The sequence below is a fragment of the Palaemon carinicauda genome, chromosome 33 (assembly GCF_036898095.1).
Source record: "Palaemon carinicauda isolate YSFRI2023 chromosome 33, ASM3689809v2, whole genome shotgun sequence".
NCBI lineage: Eukaryota > Metazoa > Arthropoda > Malacostraca > Decapoda > Palaemonidae > Palaemon > Palaemon carinicauda.
The window spans coordinates 18,542,405-18,557,404 of NC_090757.1; the positions used below are offsets into that span (position 1 = coordinate 18,542,405).

A 15,000-nucleotide genomic window follows, 5' to 3' on the forward strand; every position below is an offset into this window, starting at 1 on the left:
CAAGGGACACATTTGCATCTCGAGCAATAATTTATGGTCAAGCGTTCTTTTTCGTCCGCTGGAAGATGGAGCTGGTTCTGGAAATGAAAGGACTGGAAGCACGGCCGGGGATAATGGAAGGGAAAGAGGAGAGCATTTTGGGAAGCTTAATGAATAAAAATATTTCGTAATTACTATTTGGTGAATTAAAATGCGTTTGTTGTATGAGAAATACTTGTAAACACTGGAGAAATATATTTTTGGGAAATATGAAATACATTCTGGAATCTTTAATTATATGCAAAAGAGACTTCATTTTGTATTGCCTAATCAAAATGCGCTTGATGTATGAGAAATACTAGTAAGCACTGGATAAATGTATTTTGGGAAACATAAAATACATTTTGGAATCTTGAATCTCATGAAAAAGAGTTATCATTACGGATTGGCTAATGAAAATGAGCTTATTGTACCAGAAATACTAGTAAACGCTAGAGAAATGTATTTTTTTTTTTTAACTTGAGGGACTTGGTGGAAGCTTAGATAAAAAAATGAAAAACCTGTAAATAACGTTGTCGAATTAAAATGTGCTTGTTGTGTAAGATATTTCAGTGATAGCTGAAGAACTTTTTCCATGGAAACATGAAAAACATCGTTGAGCTTATATAAAATTAAAAAAAGCTACTCTTTGCGGACTGGCTAATTAAAATGTAAATACTTGTAAACATTCTGGGAATCATGAAAGACACCGTGAAAACTTAATTTAAAAAAAGGAAAAAATCGTATTTACGGAATGGTTAATTAAAATCCGCTTGTACGATAAACTAAAAAAAAAAACTGAAGAACTGTATTTTTAAACACACGAAGGACTTTTTTTTTTTAATTCCCATTTCTCCCCATTTTGTATTGTATATCATATGGAGTGCCATTATGATGAAAAATACACTCCAATGACCTTTCTGTAAAAATCACATAAAATAAGCGGTAGTGTCAAGAGTGAGTTGTCAGGTTCAACATAATTAACCTTTGTGTCGAGGTCAATAATACACAGTATTCTGGAAGTTTTATTCTAGCTTTGACCTAAGTTGTGCAATGAATGATCTTCCTAGTCGGGTAGTTTTTCCTGCAGCAATTTTTTTTTTATGTTGAACAGGCTGATATAAGTTTTTTTTTATAGTTTTTTATGTGAAAGATATTTTAATGTTATTACTGTTCTAAAGATATGTCATTTTAATAAATCAACAAAGTCAATAAAGATTATATATAATTTTTTTTAAGATATATGTATATATATATGTATATATTTATATATATATATATATATATATATATATATATATATATATATATATATATATATATATATATATGTATGTGTATATATATATATATATATATATATATATATATATATATATATATATATATATATATATATATATATATATATATATATATGTGTGTGTGTGTGTGTGTGTGTGTGTGTGTTTCCCACCGTTATCCTTACATTAATAGGTAGGTTGCCTAATATATATATATATATATATATATATATATATATATATATATATATATATATATATATATATGTGTGTGTGTGTGTGTGTGTGTGTATATATGTGTATATACAGTATATATATTGTATATATATTATATATGTATATATATATTATATATATGTATATACAGTATATATATATATATATATATATATATATATATATATATATATATATATAAATATATATATATATATAAATATATATATATATATATATATATATATATATATATATATATATATATATATATTGTAAAAACAAAGGAAAACATATATGAAGAGGGTTCATCTCTTGACCACGACGTAGCTTTGTACATACATGATACCGATAATTAACGTTTGATGTTTTCATGTTTGTTAACTATTCTCGATAAAAACCCAAAGGTATGTAGACCATGTTTCCTGCTGTTGTTGGAAAGTTATAAATAATTGCTCTAGCTCCGAACATGTGTTGGAGCAATCAGAAAACCAACAAACAATAAATGCTAATGCGTTCGTAATATAAAATTAATTGAAGTCGTTACTACATTTAGTGTACCAGTGAGAAGCAGGCAACTTAGACTCACTTATACATCATTTGGAGTGGTTTAGTTAAGGCTTTTTATTGTTGTTTTTATTGTTATTGTTAATCATGTTTTTGTCAGAATGATTTTTGCAGCTATTAATATGGTTGTTTTTGTAGTTGTAGCTCCGTTTATGGTTCTTGTTACCGTGGGTGTTGTAAGTGAGTGGTTGTTTTTAATGACGTTAATGTTTCTGTTGTGGTTGTTACTTTTGCTATTGATATTGTCACTCTTGTAATGATAGTTGGTGTCTCAGAAAATTCACCAGATGATGTTTTAACATTGCAGAATAAGCATAGGTCTAATAATAAAACACTCCTTAAAAACTACATTGATATTTAGCCTATCTTTACTTCCCCCAACGAAGTTGGGAGGAGGTTATTTTTTCCACCCCTGTTTGTGTGTTTGTTTGTTTGTGAACAACTCTCTGGCCACAATTTTACTCATAGAGTAGCGAAAATTTCTGGGATTAATTGTAATGTTAAGACGTGGAAGTGATTCAATTTTGAAAGTCCTAAGTCAAAGGCCAAGGTCAAGGTCGAGCAAAAGATCGATTAGATTAACCCTAAGGCAAGCTGGTTTCGAGAAATAATCTGCCACTGCGGAGGTCTGCACTCTCAGAGTACTTTTCTAAACTAACATGACAGTGACTCGCAAATGTTTATCAAGATGTGGGAGAATACGCCAGTTGACAAGAACGTGATGTGTAGGCCTATGGTCCTATTATTTGTTTGACATGTATGAATTTGATTATGATTATTATATAACTTCAAATTATGAGAATTTCATGTATATGTCTAATCTCACAATGATATTAAGATTTGATCACGTAGGCTTATGATGAAGGGTTTCCCCAATATAGAAACTGACTTTTCAAGTCTATGCCACATTTGATAAGTGTTTTATGGTTGAATCAGTTATGTAATTGTATCCATTTTAGAAATTAGCATTATTCGTATATTTAGGGTTATTCATAATTAAAAATGGTTAGATAAATCATCACAATGACTCGAAATTTTTATAATGACAATATTATAAATTATATCTTTTATTGGATGAAATTTTATTTCCTCTTCATCCGTCTAATACAATTCCATACTGATAAACATTTGACAAGAGTTAGAAGTGTGACGTCATTCCCTTTCCGGAGTTGACCAATCACAAGGGAAGCTCATATGCAATGGGCGGGGCCTATACTGCAAAGTAAGTTAGCATAGCCTGCTTTTGTATCAAGACTCCTTACATATATTTATAAACAGTGAAATGCTTTTAAAAGAAATTATTCAATTTGTATTCCGGTTTGTCCTTATTTAAAATTGATATATATTTATTTATTCAATGCAAGGATCTGATCTTTGAAAGTTCATATCATGGGACTCACTGTATTTCCAGTTGATATAATTGATTTGTGTATTTAGATATAATCTATTTAAAAATTTATATGTAATGACCAATATCGACGACACAGAATATCAGTGAAGGAAATATATTCACTGCTATTAAATAATTGCGTGCAATAAACGTTGCAGCCATATGACAATATATTGGGATTGTATTCTTTAAAACACCGTTGAACCAATTATAGAAAAAAGGCTTCATCTGAAGACTTTTATAATAAACAAGAGTGATAACGGCATATTCACTCTCTGTTTATTCGAGAGAGAGAGAGAGAGAGAGAGAGAGAGAGAGAGAGAGAGAGAGCGAGAGAGAGAGAGAGAGAGAGAGAGAGAGAGAGAGAGAGAGAGAGAGAAATTAATACATTTTCAGTGCCTAGTTTGTTAATGGTGAACTGAAATATGATGACGTTAACGGTCTTGAAATGTTTAATCTTTCATTCAGTATCGTTTCGAAGTGAAATAAGATATTAATCTCGACTTTATCAAATAAACAACTATAACGAAAGTGATTTTAATTATTGAATCCAACTGTCCTCTGTTTAATTAAATACCACACAGGCCGATATTGAGAGAATATAATGGAGTGCAGAGCTCTGCTACTGCAGATTATATCTGTGACGGGCCGAGAGAAGGTTGTGAACTCAAAGGCACTATGAAAGCAACTGAGTTCATTTATTATAGAACACTCTCCTTTATATACAAAACCTCAAGGCAACAGGAAATTTCATGTTTGAAAGACAGACAATGTTACATAGGGGAAACGCAGACATGTTTATTCTGGTTCTTTTTAGTGCGAGGGAAGATCAAAGATACAAGCATAATATATACAAAATGAATTATGTACGATCGTGTGACACACGGTTGGTATATTTCTCGAGACCAGCTGTGTGACAACCATGTGCCATTTAGGGGTTAAGGTTGTGGTTAGTTCGGTTGACGTTTTGCTTGACCATGACCTTGACCTTTGACCTAGGACTTAAAAAATTCAATCCCTTCCATCTCTCAACATGAAAATTGATCGTTGTAAGTTTCACTACTCTATGGGTAAAATTGTGGCCAGGAAGTTGCTTAAAAACAAACAGATAAATGAACTAACTGGGGCGAAAGTAAAAAAAAAATGAGTTAGATCTCCTTTATACAAAGCCATATGTTTAAAAGTATATAAATTTTATAAAAAAAAAATTTGAGCATATAAAGAAATAGGTCCCAAAAGAATAAGTAAACAAGGCATTTAAAATGTATTTTACAATTTACAAGGGTATACCATATTTACATGAAAAGTTGCCACATTATGTATTTTACCATTTACAAGGGTATACCATATTTACATGAAATGTAGGCACGTTATGTATTTTACAATTTACAAGGGTATACTATTTACATGAAAAGTTACCAACATATTTTACAATTTACAAGTGTATACTTATTACATTAAAAGTTACCCATGTATTTTACAGTTTACAAGTGCATACTATTTACATGAAAAGTGAATAGTAAAGTTTCCTTGCTTGGAAATACACCCAGGTACACTATTCTATTTCATTTCTCATATTTTTTTTTTTTTTTTTTTTTAAGGATTGTGTACTTTATATTTGAAAAACTTATTGTAGTGTTGTTACTGTTATTTCATATTATTTGTTCATTACTTCTCTTGTAGGTTATTTCCTCATGCTCTTTCCTTATCGGGCTATTTTTCCTTGTTGAAACCCTTGGGATTAAAGGATCCCTTTTTTTATACTTTACTTTGAATGAAAAATAAAAGATAAGTTGTCGTTATCGTCTTCGTTGTCGTCGTCGTCGTCGTCGTCGTCGTCTTCGTCGTCGTCGTCGTCGTCGTCATCGTTGTTGTTGTTGTCGTAGTTGTTGTTGTTGTCGTAGTTGTGGTCGTCTTCGTTGTTGTCGTGGTCGAAGTTGTTGTTGTCGTCGTCGTCATCTTCGTTATTGTTGTCCCTCTTAATGAGAGAATGCCTTGATGAAGTCATTTCATTCCCTTGCTGAACATTGGTGACGGGCAAGAGGGCTCTCGAACTTGGGGAAATTGCTCCTCAACTTCGAATCTAAATTTCTCTCTTTCATCTTTTTCTTCTGCTCAATATTACTTCGACCTTCTCCTAATTTTATCAACTTTCTTTCGTCTTGCTGTCCTAAGTCTATGAGTATTATTTCTCTTAAGTTATATACATATACAGTATGTAGAGTTATGCATATTTATGTATTTATTTTATTTGTTCATTTATTTATTTATCTCTTTTTGTTATTTAAATGGCGTGGATATTTCCACATTCGTTATTACTGCCTGCTTAGATGAATGGGAGAAGGGAATACAGTTGGAAGGTATTCGCATTCAAAGTTGGGCCAAATATGAAGAACTTTAGCTCCTTATTCATGAGCATTCCCCCATAATTATTTGTCTACAGGAGAGCAAACTTGATCATAATACTCCTTGTCCTCACGAATATATTAGTTGTAAGACACCATATGATCACCAAGTGGGGAGCCATGGCGGAAGTCTCATATACGTTCGTCGAGATGTTCCCCAAGTTTCTCTGTCTATTCGTACATCTCTGCAGGCAGTGGTTGTACAGATTGACATAGGGCGAAAATATACAATTTGTTCTCTGTACTTGCCTCCAAATGATAACATTTTGTATTATAACTTAGTGGAGGTGATTCAACAACTCCCTCAACCTTTTGTTTTACTTGGAGATTTAAATGGTAGACATTCTTTGTGGGGTGATGTTTTAGCAAACACTAGGGGAAATATCATATCATCAATTGTGGAAAATGAAGATGTGGGACTCCTTAATACAGGAGAGCCCACACACTTTCATGTCCAGACAGGTACCTTGTCATGTATTGACCCATCAATCGTAAGCTCTAATTGCCTTCTCGACTTCGATTGGAGAACATTAGATGATTGGCATACTAGTGATCATGCACCAATCATTATAAACACCAACAGTGGTCCACCTTTACAGAGATCACCGCGATGGAATCTTGACAATGCGGATTGGGATAAATTTCGTGAGCTAAGTGAAATTGAGGGGGATGCAGGACAGGTTGAAAATATTGATGATGCTATAGACTTACTGAATGGAACTCTCCATACAGCAGGAGTCTATTCAATTCCCAGAACAACAGGGTTATTCAAACGACGACAACTCCTGTGGTGGTCTTCAGAACTAATTGTCCTGCACAGAGCCACAAGAAGATCTCTAGCACGATTGCGTAGACGCAGAACTGATGAGAATTTAATTATGTACAAAAAATGTAGAGCACAGTTCCGTCGTGCCACAAAAGAAGCAAGGCACCAGTCATGGATGTCTTTTGATTCCTCCATCAACAGTAGAACACCACCATCTTCCGTGTGGAGGAAAGTAGAAAATATAGCTGGCAAATTTGCCTCCAACCCACCATCAGTGTTGAAAGTGAATGGTCAGTTTGTAACTGAAGCAAATGATGTTAGCAAAGCCCTGGCTAATCATTTTTCAAATGTATCCAGCAAGTGTGAAGGAGCCCCTGGTCACCAGTATAGGAGCACTGAAGAAAAGAAAATTTTAAATTTTGCAACAAGAAGGGAAGAGTCATATAATTCTCCTTTCACTAAAAGAGAATTTGATTCTGCACTTGCTCATTGCAACGATACAGCCACTGGACCCGATGGAATGCCATATGCAATGATTAAACATGTACATGTCAATACAAAGCTATTTATTCTAAGCATTATTAATAGAATATGGCATGATCATAGTTACCCAAGTGTTTGGGAACTAGCCATTATTTTAGCCTGTTTAAAACCCACTAAGGACAAGTTTTTAGCTGCAAACTATCGTCCTATTGCATTGACATGTTGTTTATGTAAAATCATTGAGAAGATGGTCAATGCAAGGCTGATGTGGTACCTTGAAAAGAAGGGTATTTTATCACAATTCAATGTGGATTCAGAAAAATGCACTCAACAACTGATGTGTTGATACAACTTGAGTCTTCTATTTGTGAAACCTTTGCTTCCAAACAGAACCATGTGACAGTATTTTTTGACCTTGAAAAGGCATATGATACCACCTGGAGATGTGGTATACTTAAAACCATTCATAAGTTTGGATTGAGAGGAGAGCTACCACTATTTATTCAGGCATTTCTTTCACATAGGGTTTTTTCAAGTGAGAGTTGAGGAAACTCTATCAGAGAGTAAAAGCCAGGAAGAAGGAGTTCCTCAGGGTAATGTGCTGAGTATAACTTTTAGCACTAGCAATTAATGGGATATCCTGTTATTCCCCGGGATTTTCTCTCAACATTATTTGTGGATGATCTCTCCATATCATTTGCTGGAGCTAGAATGGCAATGGTTGAGAGAAAAATACAACTCTCAATTGACAAAATTATCCAGTGGGCCAATATGAATGGATTTAAGTTCTCGACAAGTAAAACTAAAATTGTCCATTTCTGTCGTATCCGGGGATTACATCCAGACCTGGATATATACATTAAAGGTCAACAGATCCCATGTGTAAGTGAAGCTAAATTTTTAGGTTTGATATTTGATTGTAGGCTTACATGGGTTTCTCACTTAAAAGCGTTAAAAGCTAAATGTCTTGAGGCTCTGAATCTTTTAAAAGTATTGTCCCATACATCAGGGGGGGGGGGGCAGACCGTAAAACTATTTTGAAATTATACAAGGCCCTAATTTTTTCCAAAATTAGTTATGGCTGTGAAAAATACTCTTCAGCCACCCCAAGCCGACTAAATGCTGGTACAACATTGTCCACAGGAGCATTTAGAACCTCACTTATCTCAAGTCTCCTTGTTGATGCTGAAGAGTTACCTCTAGACCATTACCACACGTCTTCCATTATTCAGTATTGGTTTAGGTTACAAAAACTCCCCAACTCTTTAGCTTTTCAGACTGCAAGCCTTGTAAGGCACTCAACATACTTTGAGTTACACCCAAAATCTCCTCAACCTTATGGCTTACGGTTAAAACAATTATTAAACAATCTGGATATAACTAGAAGTGAGGTGCTTCCATTCAAGGTATCATCAACGCCTATGTGGAAATTAACATATCTTTTTTAAAATACTTTATTGTACATACATACATATACCAAAGGCACTTCCCCCAATTTTGGGGTGTAGCCGACATCAACAAGAAACAAAACAAAAAAGGGGACCTCTACTCTCTACGTTCCTCCAGCCTACTTTATTGTAGTTAAGAAAAATATGACTGACTTTAGAAGCCAGGTCTCTTTTTATGGAACATGTTGAAGAACATAAAGGATCGAGTTTTATTTATACTGATGGCTCCAAATCTGATGTGGCCTTGGATTTGAAGTACATTGTAATGGTTTTAATTGTAGAGGTGCGCTTCCTCTAACAGCTTCCATATTTACATTAACTGCTATTGAGAAAATAGCGTTGGAGGTGGAGGGTAATTTTACAATTTTTAGTGATTCAAGGAGTGTCCTTCAAGCTTTAGAAAGTTTTTAATTTTAGTAACCCTCTAGTTTTAAAGATTTTAGAATGGCTTTTTATTATTGGAAGGAGAGGTATAATGGTTCGATTTTGTTGGGTTCCAGCACATGTAGGTGTGTCTGGGAATGAGAAGGCAGATTCGTTGGCGAAAAATGCTGCATCCAAGTTGCTGCCAAGAAGGTATCCCAGTCCCTGTAATGATTTCCTACCTAACATAAAGAAATTGTTATGTAATAAATGGCAACAGCACTGGGATAGTCTAGATGGCAATAAGATGAGAGAGGTAACAAATTTCCTATCTCCTTGGAGGTATGACATAATGCCCCGAAAATGGGAAACAACTCTTTGCCATCTCTGTATAGGTCACATTCGGTTGATACACTTTCTACTAAAGGGCCAACACCAACCATATTGCGACGACTGTTTAGTACCTTTAACAGTGAGGTATTTGTTGACTGAATGCCCTAATTATATTAACTTGAGAAATAGACATCTGTTTGAGGCTCAAGGTGAGGATGGCAGGTTCATCTTTGCCATTATTCTTGGGCATGATGTGTCCTACCATGCGAGCGGCATTTTTAACTTTATTTCAGAAGCAGGTCTTTTGGAAACTATGTAACCTCTTCACTGAAATTCAACTTTTATGGTTTTAATTGAATCTTCTATTAATTTTTATATAAAATAAATGATATCGGTGTCAATGACCGTAGATGTCAGGATGCCTGAAAACTTTAAATCAATCAATCTATCGTTATTGTTGTCGAAGTTGTCATTTTTGTCGTCGCCATCTTCTCTTGTTGTCATCATCGAAGTTGTTGTCGTTTACGTTGTCATTGTCATCTGCATTGTTGTTCTCGTCGTCGCCTAAGTTGTCGTCATCATCGTCGTGATCTTCATTATTGTTGTCAAAGTCGTCGCCATTGTCATCGTCATCTTCGTTGTTGTTGTCGTCGTCATCGAAGGTGTCGTCATCGAAGGTGTCATCATCGTCGTTGTCATCTTTTTTTTTTTTTTGTTGTCGAAGATGTCGTCGTCTTAGTTGCCATCTTCATTGTTGTTGTCGTCCTTGTCGTGGAAGGTGTCGTTATCTTCATTATTGTTGTCGAAGCTGTCATTGTCGTCATCGTCATCTTCGTTGTTGTTGTCGTCATTGTTGAAGTTGTCGTTGTTACCTTCGTTATTGTTGTCGAAGTTGCCGTTGTCGTCATCGTCATCCTCGTTATTGTTGTCAAAGTTATTGTCGTTGTCGTTATCGTTGTCATCGTCATAATCTTCGTTTTTTTTGTCGTCATCGTCGAAGTTATTGTCATCGTGGTCGTCATCTTCGTTGTTGTTGCCGTCGTTGTCGAAGTTATCGTCGTCATCGTCATCATCTTCATTTTTTTTGTCGTCATTGTCGAAGTTGTCGTCGTCGTAGTCATCTTCATTGGTGTTGTCGAAGTCATCGAAGTTGTCGTTGTCGTCGTCACCTTCGTTATTGTTGTCGAAGTCGTTGTCGTTATTGTTGTCGAAATCGTTGTCCTTATTGTTGTCGTTGTCGCCATCTTCGTTGTTGTTGTCGTCGTCGTTGTCATCTTCGTTGTTGTTGTCGTCATCGTCGTCTTCGTTGTTGTTGTTGTTGTCGTTGTCGAAGTTTGAAAGGGATAAATATCGAAATGGGGTCATGACCTTTCATTTTGTATCGCAGTGAGGAACTAACTCGGCTATATCTCGTCATCTCTTTTACAACCTCTGGTCGAGGGGATAGAAGCCCAGTTCAAAAATTCTGTGTAAAACTATCGGAATCCAATTCAAGCTGGCATGTGGGTGTTTTGATTCTTCAACACTGACACTTTTTTAAAAGTTGTTTAGAAGTTTTCTAAATCACGTTAGGTTTTTTTTTTTTTTTTTTTTTTTTTTTTTTTTTTTTTTTTTTTTTTTTTTTTTTTTTTTTACGACTATGAATCGGTGAAACTTAAAAAGGTTCAAACTTTCAGCGAATGTTTTTATGTTGAACAGGCTGACATAAGTCTTTTTTTTATGGTTTACATATGAAAGAGTTGTTTTAATGTTAATTTTCTTAGAATATTTTATTCTAATTGTGCATCACTTTTCTTGCAGTTTATTTCCTTAGTTACACTCCTCAGAGGGCTATTTTATCTTGCTGGAGCCCTTGGGCATAATTATAGCATCCTGCTTTTCCAGCTCAGGTTGTAGCTTAGCTAATAATAATATTAAATAATAATAATGTTCACTCTCAACATGGCAAAGAAAAGGTTTTTAAGCTCTTCGTCAAAGTAAATGTTCAACGTTATATATAAAAAAAAAAAAATGTTAGACCCTGAAGCTTGGCGAATTGCCATAATTTCGTCGTTAATTTAAGAATACATGTAAAGTGTCACATTTTATTTCAATACATTAAATTATTAATTTTGAAGTTATTGAATATATTTGGTAACTCAAAATCCCAAAATAAATTCACAGCAATACATCCGAAACAATTACTTTCAAAGTTCACATGTCGAGGTCCAGAAATCCCATTTTCATGACAGGCGATCATTACTGGAATAGAATTATTTACTGGAAATGAAAATTTTAATATTAGTCAAATCAACTCTATGAAACTTTCATACAAATCCTAACGATAGCCCATTTATGACAAGCCATTTACAATTCATGGCCAACATCATAGTCCATTCTATGCTGAAATTGATGCAACCGTAATATCATCATCATCATCATCATCGTCATTATTATTATTATTATTATTATTATTATTATTATTATTATTATTAGCTGAGTTACAACCCTAGTTGGAAAAGCAAGATTCTATAAGCCCAAGGGCTCTAACATAGAAAAATAGCCCTGTGAGGAAAGGAAATAAGGAAATAAATAAACGATATGACACGTAATGAACAATTAAAATAAAATATTTAAAAAGCAATAACAACATTAACACACATATTTCATATATAACCATTAGAAAGACTTATTTCAGCCTGTTCAACATAAAAAACATTTGGTGCAAGTTTGAACCTTCGAAGTTTCACTGATTCAACTACCCGATTAGGAAGATCATTCCACAACTTTGTCACAGCTAGAATAAAACTTCTAGAATACTGTGTAGCATCCTAACATTTAGTTTTAGATCTTTAGTTTAAATGATCATCCTAATCAGGCAGTTGATTAAGTGCAAGTTCGAAAATTCGAATTTGCAACAAATATTATGATGTTGAACTGGCTGAAATTAGTCTCTCTTTATTATTATTATTATTATTATTATTATTATTATTATTATTATTATTATTATTATCCAAGCTACAACCCTAGTTGGAAAAGCAAGATGCTAAAAGCCCAGGGGCTCCAACAGGGAATAATAGCCCAGTGAGGAAAGGAAATAAGGAAATAAATAAATGAAGAGAACAAATTAACAATAAATCATTCTAAAATAGTTTATATATACAAATTTTTTATAATATTGTTGCTGTTCTTTGAAAAATACATTTAAATGATGTTCCTGATCAGGCAGTTGAATCGGTGGGAATGTCAAAATTCAAACTTATAACGAATGTTTCTATACTTAACAGACTGATATTAGTTTCTCTTTATAGTTTATATAAAAGATCTATTTCAATGTTGTCACTGTTCTTGAAAAATTAATATTCATTACTTCTCTCGTAGTTCATTTATTTCGTTATTTCCTTTCCTCATGAGTTAACTTTCCCTGTTGGAGCCCTTGGGCTTATAGCATCCTGCTTTTCCAACTAGGGCTGTAGTTTAACCAATGATAATGATAATAACTCGCTCATTAACTACTGTTTTCTAGTTGGTTAATTTGGCAAGAGCTTCCAAAGAAACTTCTCATAATTCAAAACGAAAATTGATAGGTAGGATGGGACCGAGGGAAAAAGATACAAAGAATAGAATTAGATGGATAAAGTTGCCAGGAGCGGCCGACCCTGACATGCACTGAAACTAAAAAGGTCAAAACAAGATGAAGACGATAGTGAATAGGCAGGAGACCGTGCTGATAAGAGTCAAGTTAAAACCAATTAACTGTTAGGAATGTTATTAGCTTTGATTATATTATTTTTATATCACTATACCGAAATTATATTTATTGGGCGTATAAAATAAGGTCAGCTACTGAAGATGTCATCATCATTATTATGAATTCCTCTTATGCCTACTGACGCAAATGGCCTCGGTTAGAGTTTGCCAGTCGTCTGTAGCTTAAGCTTTTAAATCAACCGTGTGTCACACGATCGTACATAATTCATTTTGTATATATTATGCTTGAATATTCGCTCTTCCCTCGCACTAAAACCAGAATAAACATGTCTGCGTTTCTCCTATGTAACAGTGTCTGTTTCTCGAACATGTAATTTCCTGTTGCCTTGAGGTTTTGTTTATAAAGGAGAGTGTTCTATAATAAATTAACTCGGTTGCTTTCATACTGCCTTTGAGTTTCACAACCTTCTCTTGGCCCGTCACATTTTAAATCAACACTTCTCAAATCATCATCATCTACTTCACGCTTCATAGTCTTCAACCATGTAGGCCTGGGTCTTCCAACTCTTCTAGTGCCTTTTGTAGCCCAGTTGAAAGTTTGGTGAACTAATCTCTCTCGGGGAGTGCGAATTGCATATCTGTACCATCTCCATCTATCCCTCACTATGATCTCATCCACATATAGCACCCGAGTGATTTCTCTCATATTTTCATTTCTAATCTTGTCCTGCCATTTCACTCCTAATATACTTCTTAGTTCTCAAATCTACAAAATCCTTTGGATACAGTTTCATTGTCATACCACGACTCTTGTCCAGACAGTAACACTGATCTCACTAAACTGATATATAGCCTGATTTTTATAAGTAATGCCAGGCGATTTGTACGAAGAATAAATTGTTCAAGGCGCAAAATTACATTTAAGTTATGAATATTTTTTTTTGAGGAGTGGTGTTTGAACGTGATGCTTGGAAATACACACACACACACACACACACACACACACACACACACATATATATATATATATATATATATATATATGTGTGTGTGTGTGTGTGTATATATATATATATATTTAATATGTGTATATACATATATATATATATATATATATATATATATATATATATATATATATATATATATATTTAATATTTATATATACATATATATATATATATATATATATATATATATATATATATATATATATATATATATATATATATATATATATATATAAATTATTCTTTTACGTGATACAAGTTTTATGGTTTCATGAATATGTATAACAATCGTTTATCGTAATAACTGTATGAAATTATTTGATTTATTTTAATTGAGGAATTAATCTCGGTGTCTACATCCGTCGGTAAATGTTATTAGAAATAATTTCCTAAGTTGAAAAATACAGTATGTATTCCTTATAGGGTAACCAAAATACTTATTTAAGCCTTAATGAGTATCCCATTTTTCCTCAACCTTTAGTTCCATGTTCAACTAACTGTTTATAGTAAGCTATACTTGGTATGTATGATATATTTTGGTCCATAAAATAACGTAATTTTTTCTAGGTTTCTAAATTAATTTTGAGTTTAAATTTGCTTTTCAATTTTTTATTACCAAAATGTGGTTGAAATTTCTTTATAGATCTAACATGTAACCTTTTTTTTTTATGCTTTTCATTAAGGCAGAAACTAAAGAGGTTCTCGGTCTTTTTTTTTTTTTTTTTTTTTTTTTTTTTTGATCGGTGTGGTTACCAACTCGACATATTCACAGTCTTTATAGATTTAACATGTAACTTTTTTATGCTTTTCATTAAGGCAGAAACTAAAGAGGTTCTCGGTTTTTTTTTTTTTTTTTTTTTTTTTTTTTTTAGCTCGGTGTGGTCACCAACTCGACATATGCACAGTATTCTCCTTGAAGCCTTTGGAAGGAGAGTTTTTCAGGGAGACCGAGTACTAAACTTTTCATGAAAAACTTTAAATGAGTTTTTCTTGTGAATTTAAGCATAAGATCAAAGAGACCGGAAGAG

General features: G+C 33.4%; 1 protein-coding gene across 1 annotated transcript; it reads right to left on the reverse strand.

Moving 5' to 3' along the window:
• Positions 1–9,741: 9,741 nt before the first annotated feature.
• Positions 9,742–10,637, reverse strand: LOC137626114 (homeobox protein 2-like). The gene is made up of 2 exons (XM_068357191.1): positions 10,016–10,637; positions 9,742–9,971 (listed from the first exon to the last, which is right to left on the reverse strand). The coding sequence occupies exons 1-2, from the start codon at positions 10,635–10,637 to the stop codon at positions 9,742–9,744; spliced, it is 852 nt and encodes a 283-aa protein (XP_068213292.1).
• Positions 10,638–15,000: the final 4,363 nt, after the last annotated feature.

Bases quoted from the DNA above. Each gene is read 5' to 3' on its own strand.
- LOC137626114 (XM_068357191.1), bottom strand. From the start codon at position 10,637: ATGACCCCATTTCGATATTTATCCCTTTCAAACTTCGACAACGACAAC. The intron at 9,972-10,015 runs GCAACTAAGACG...AAAAAAAAAAAG, and splicing joins CGACAACAACAATGAAGATG to ATGACAACGACGATGATGAC.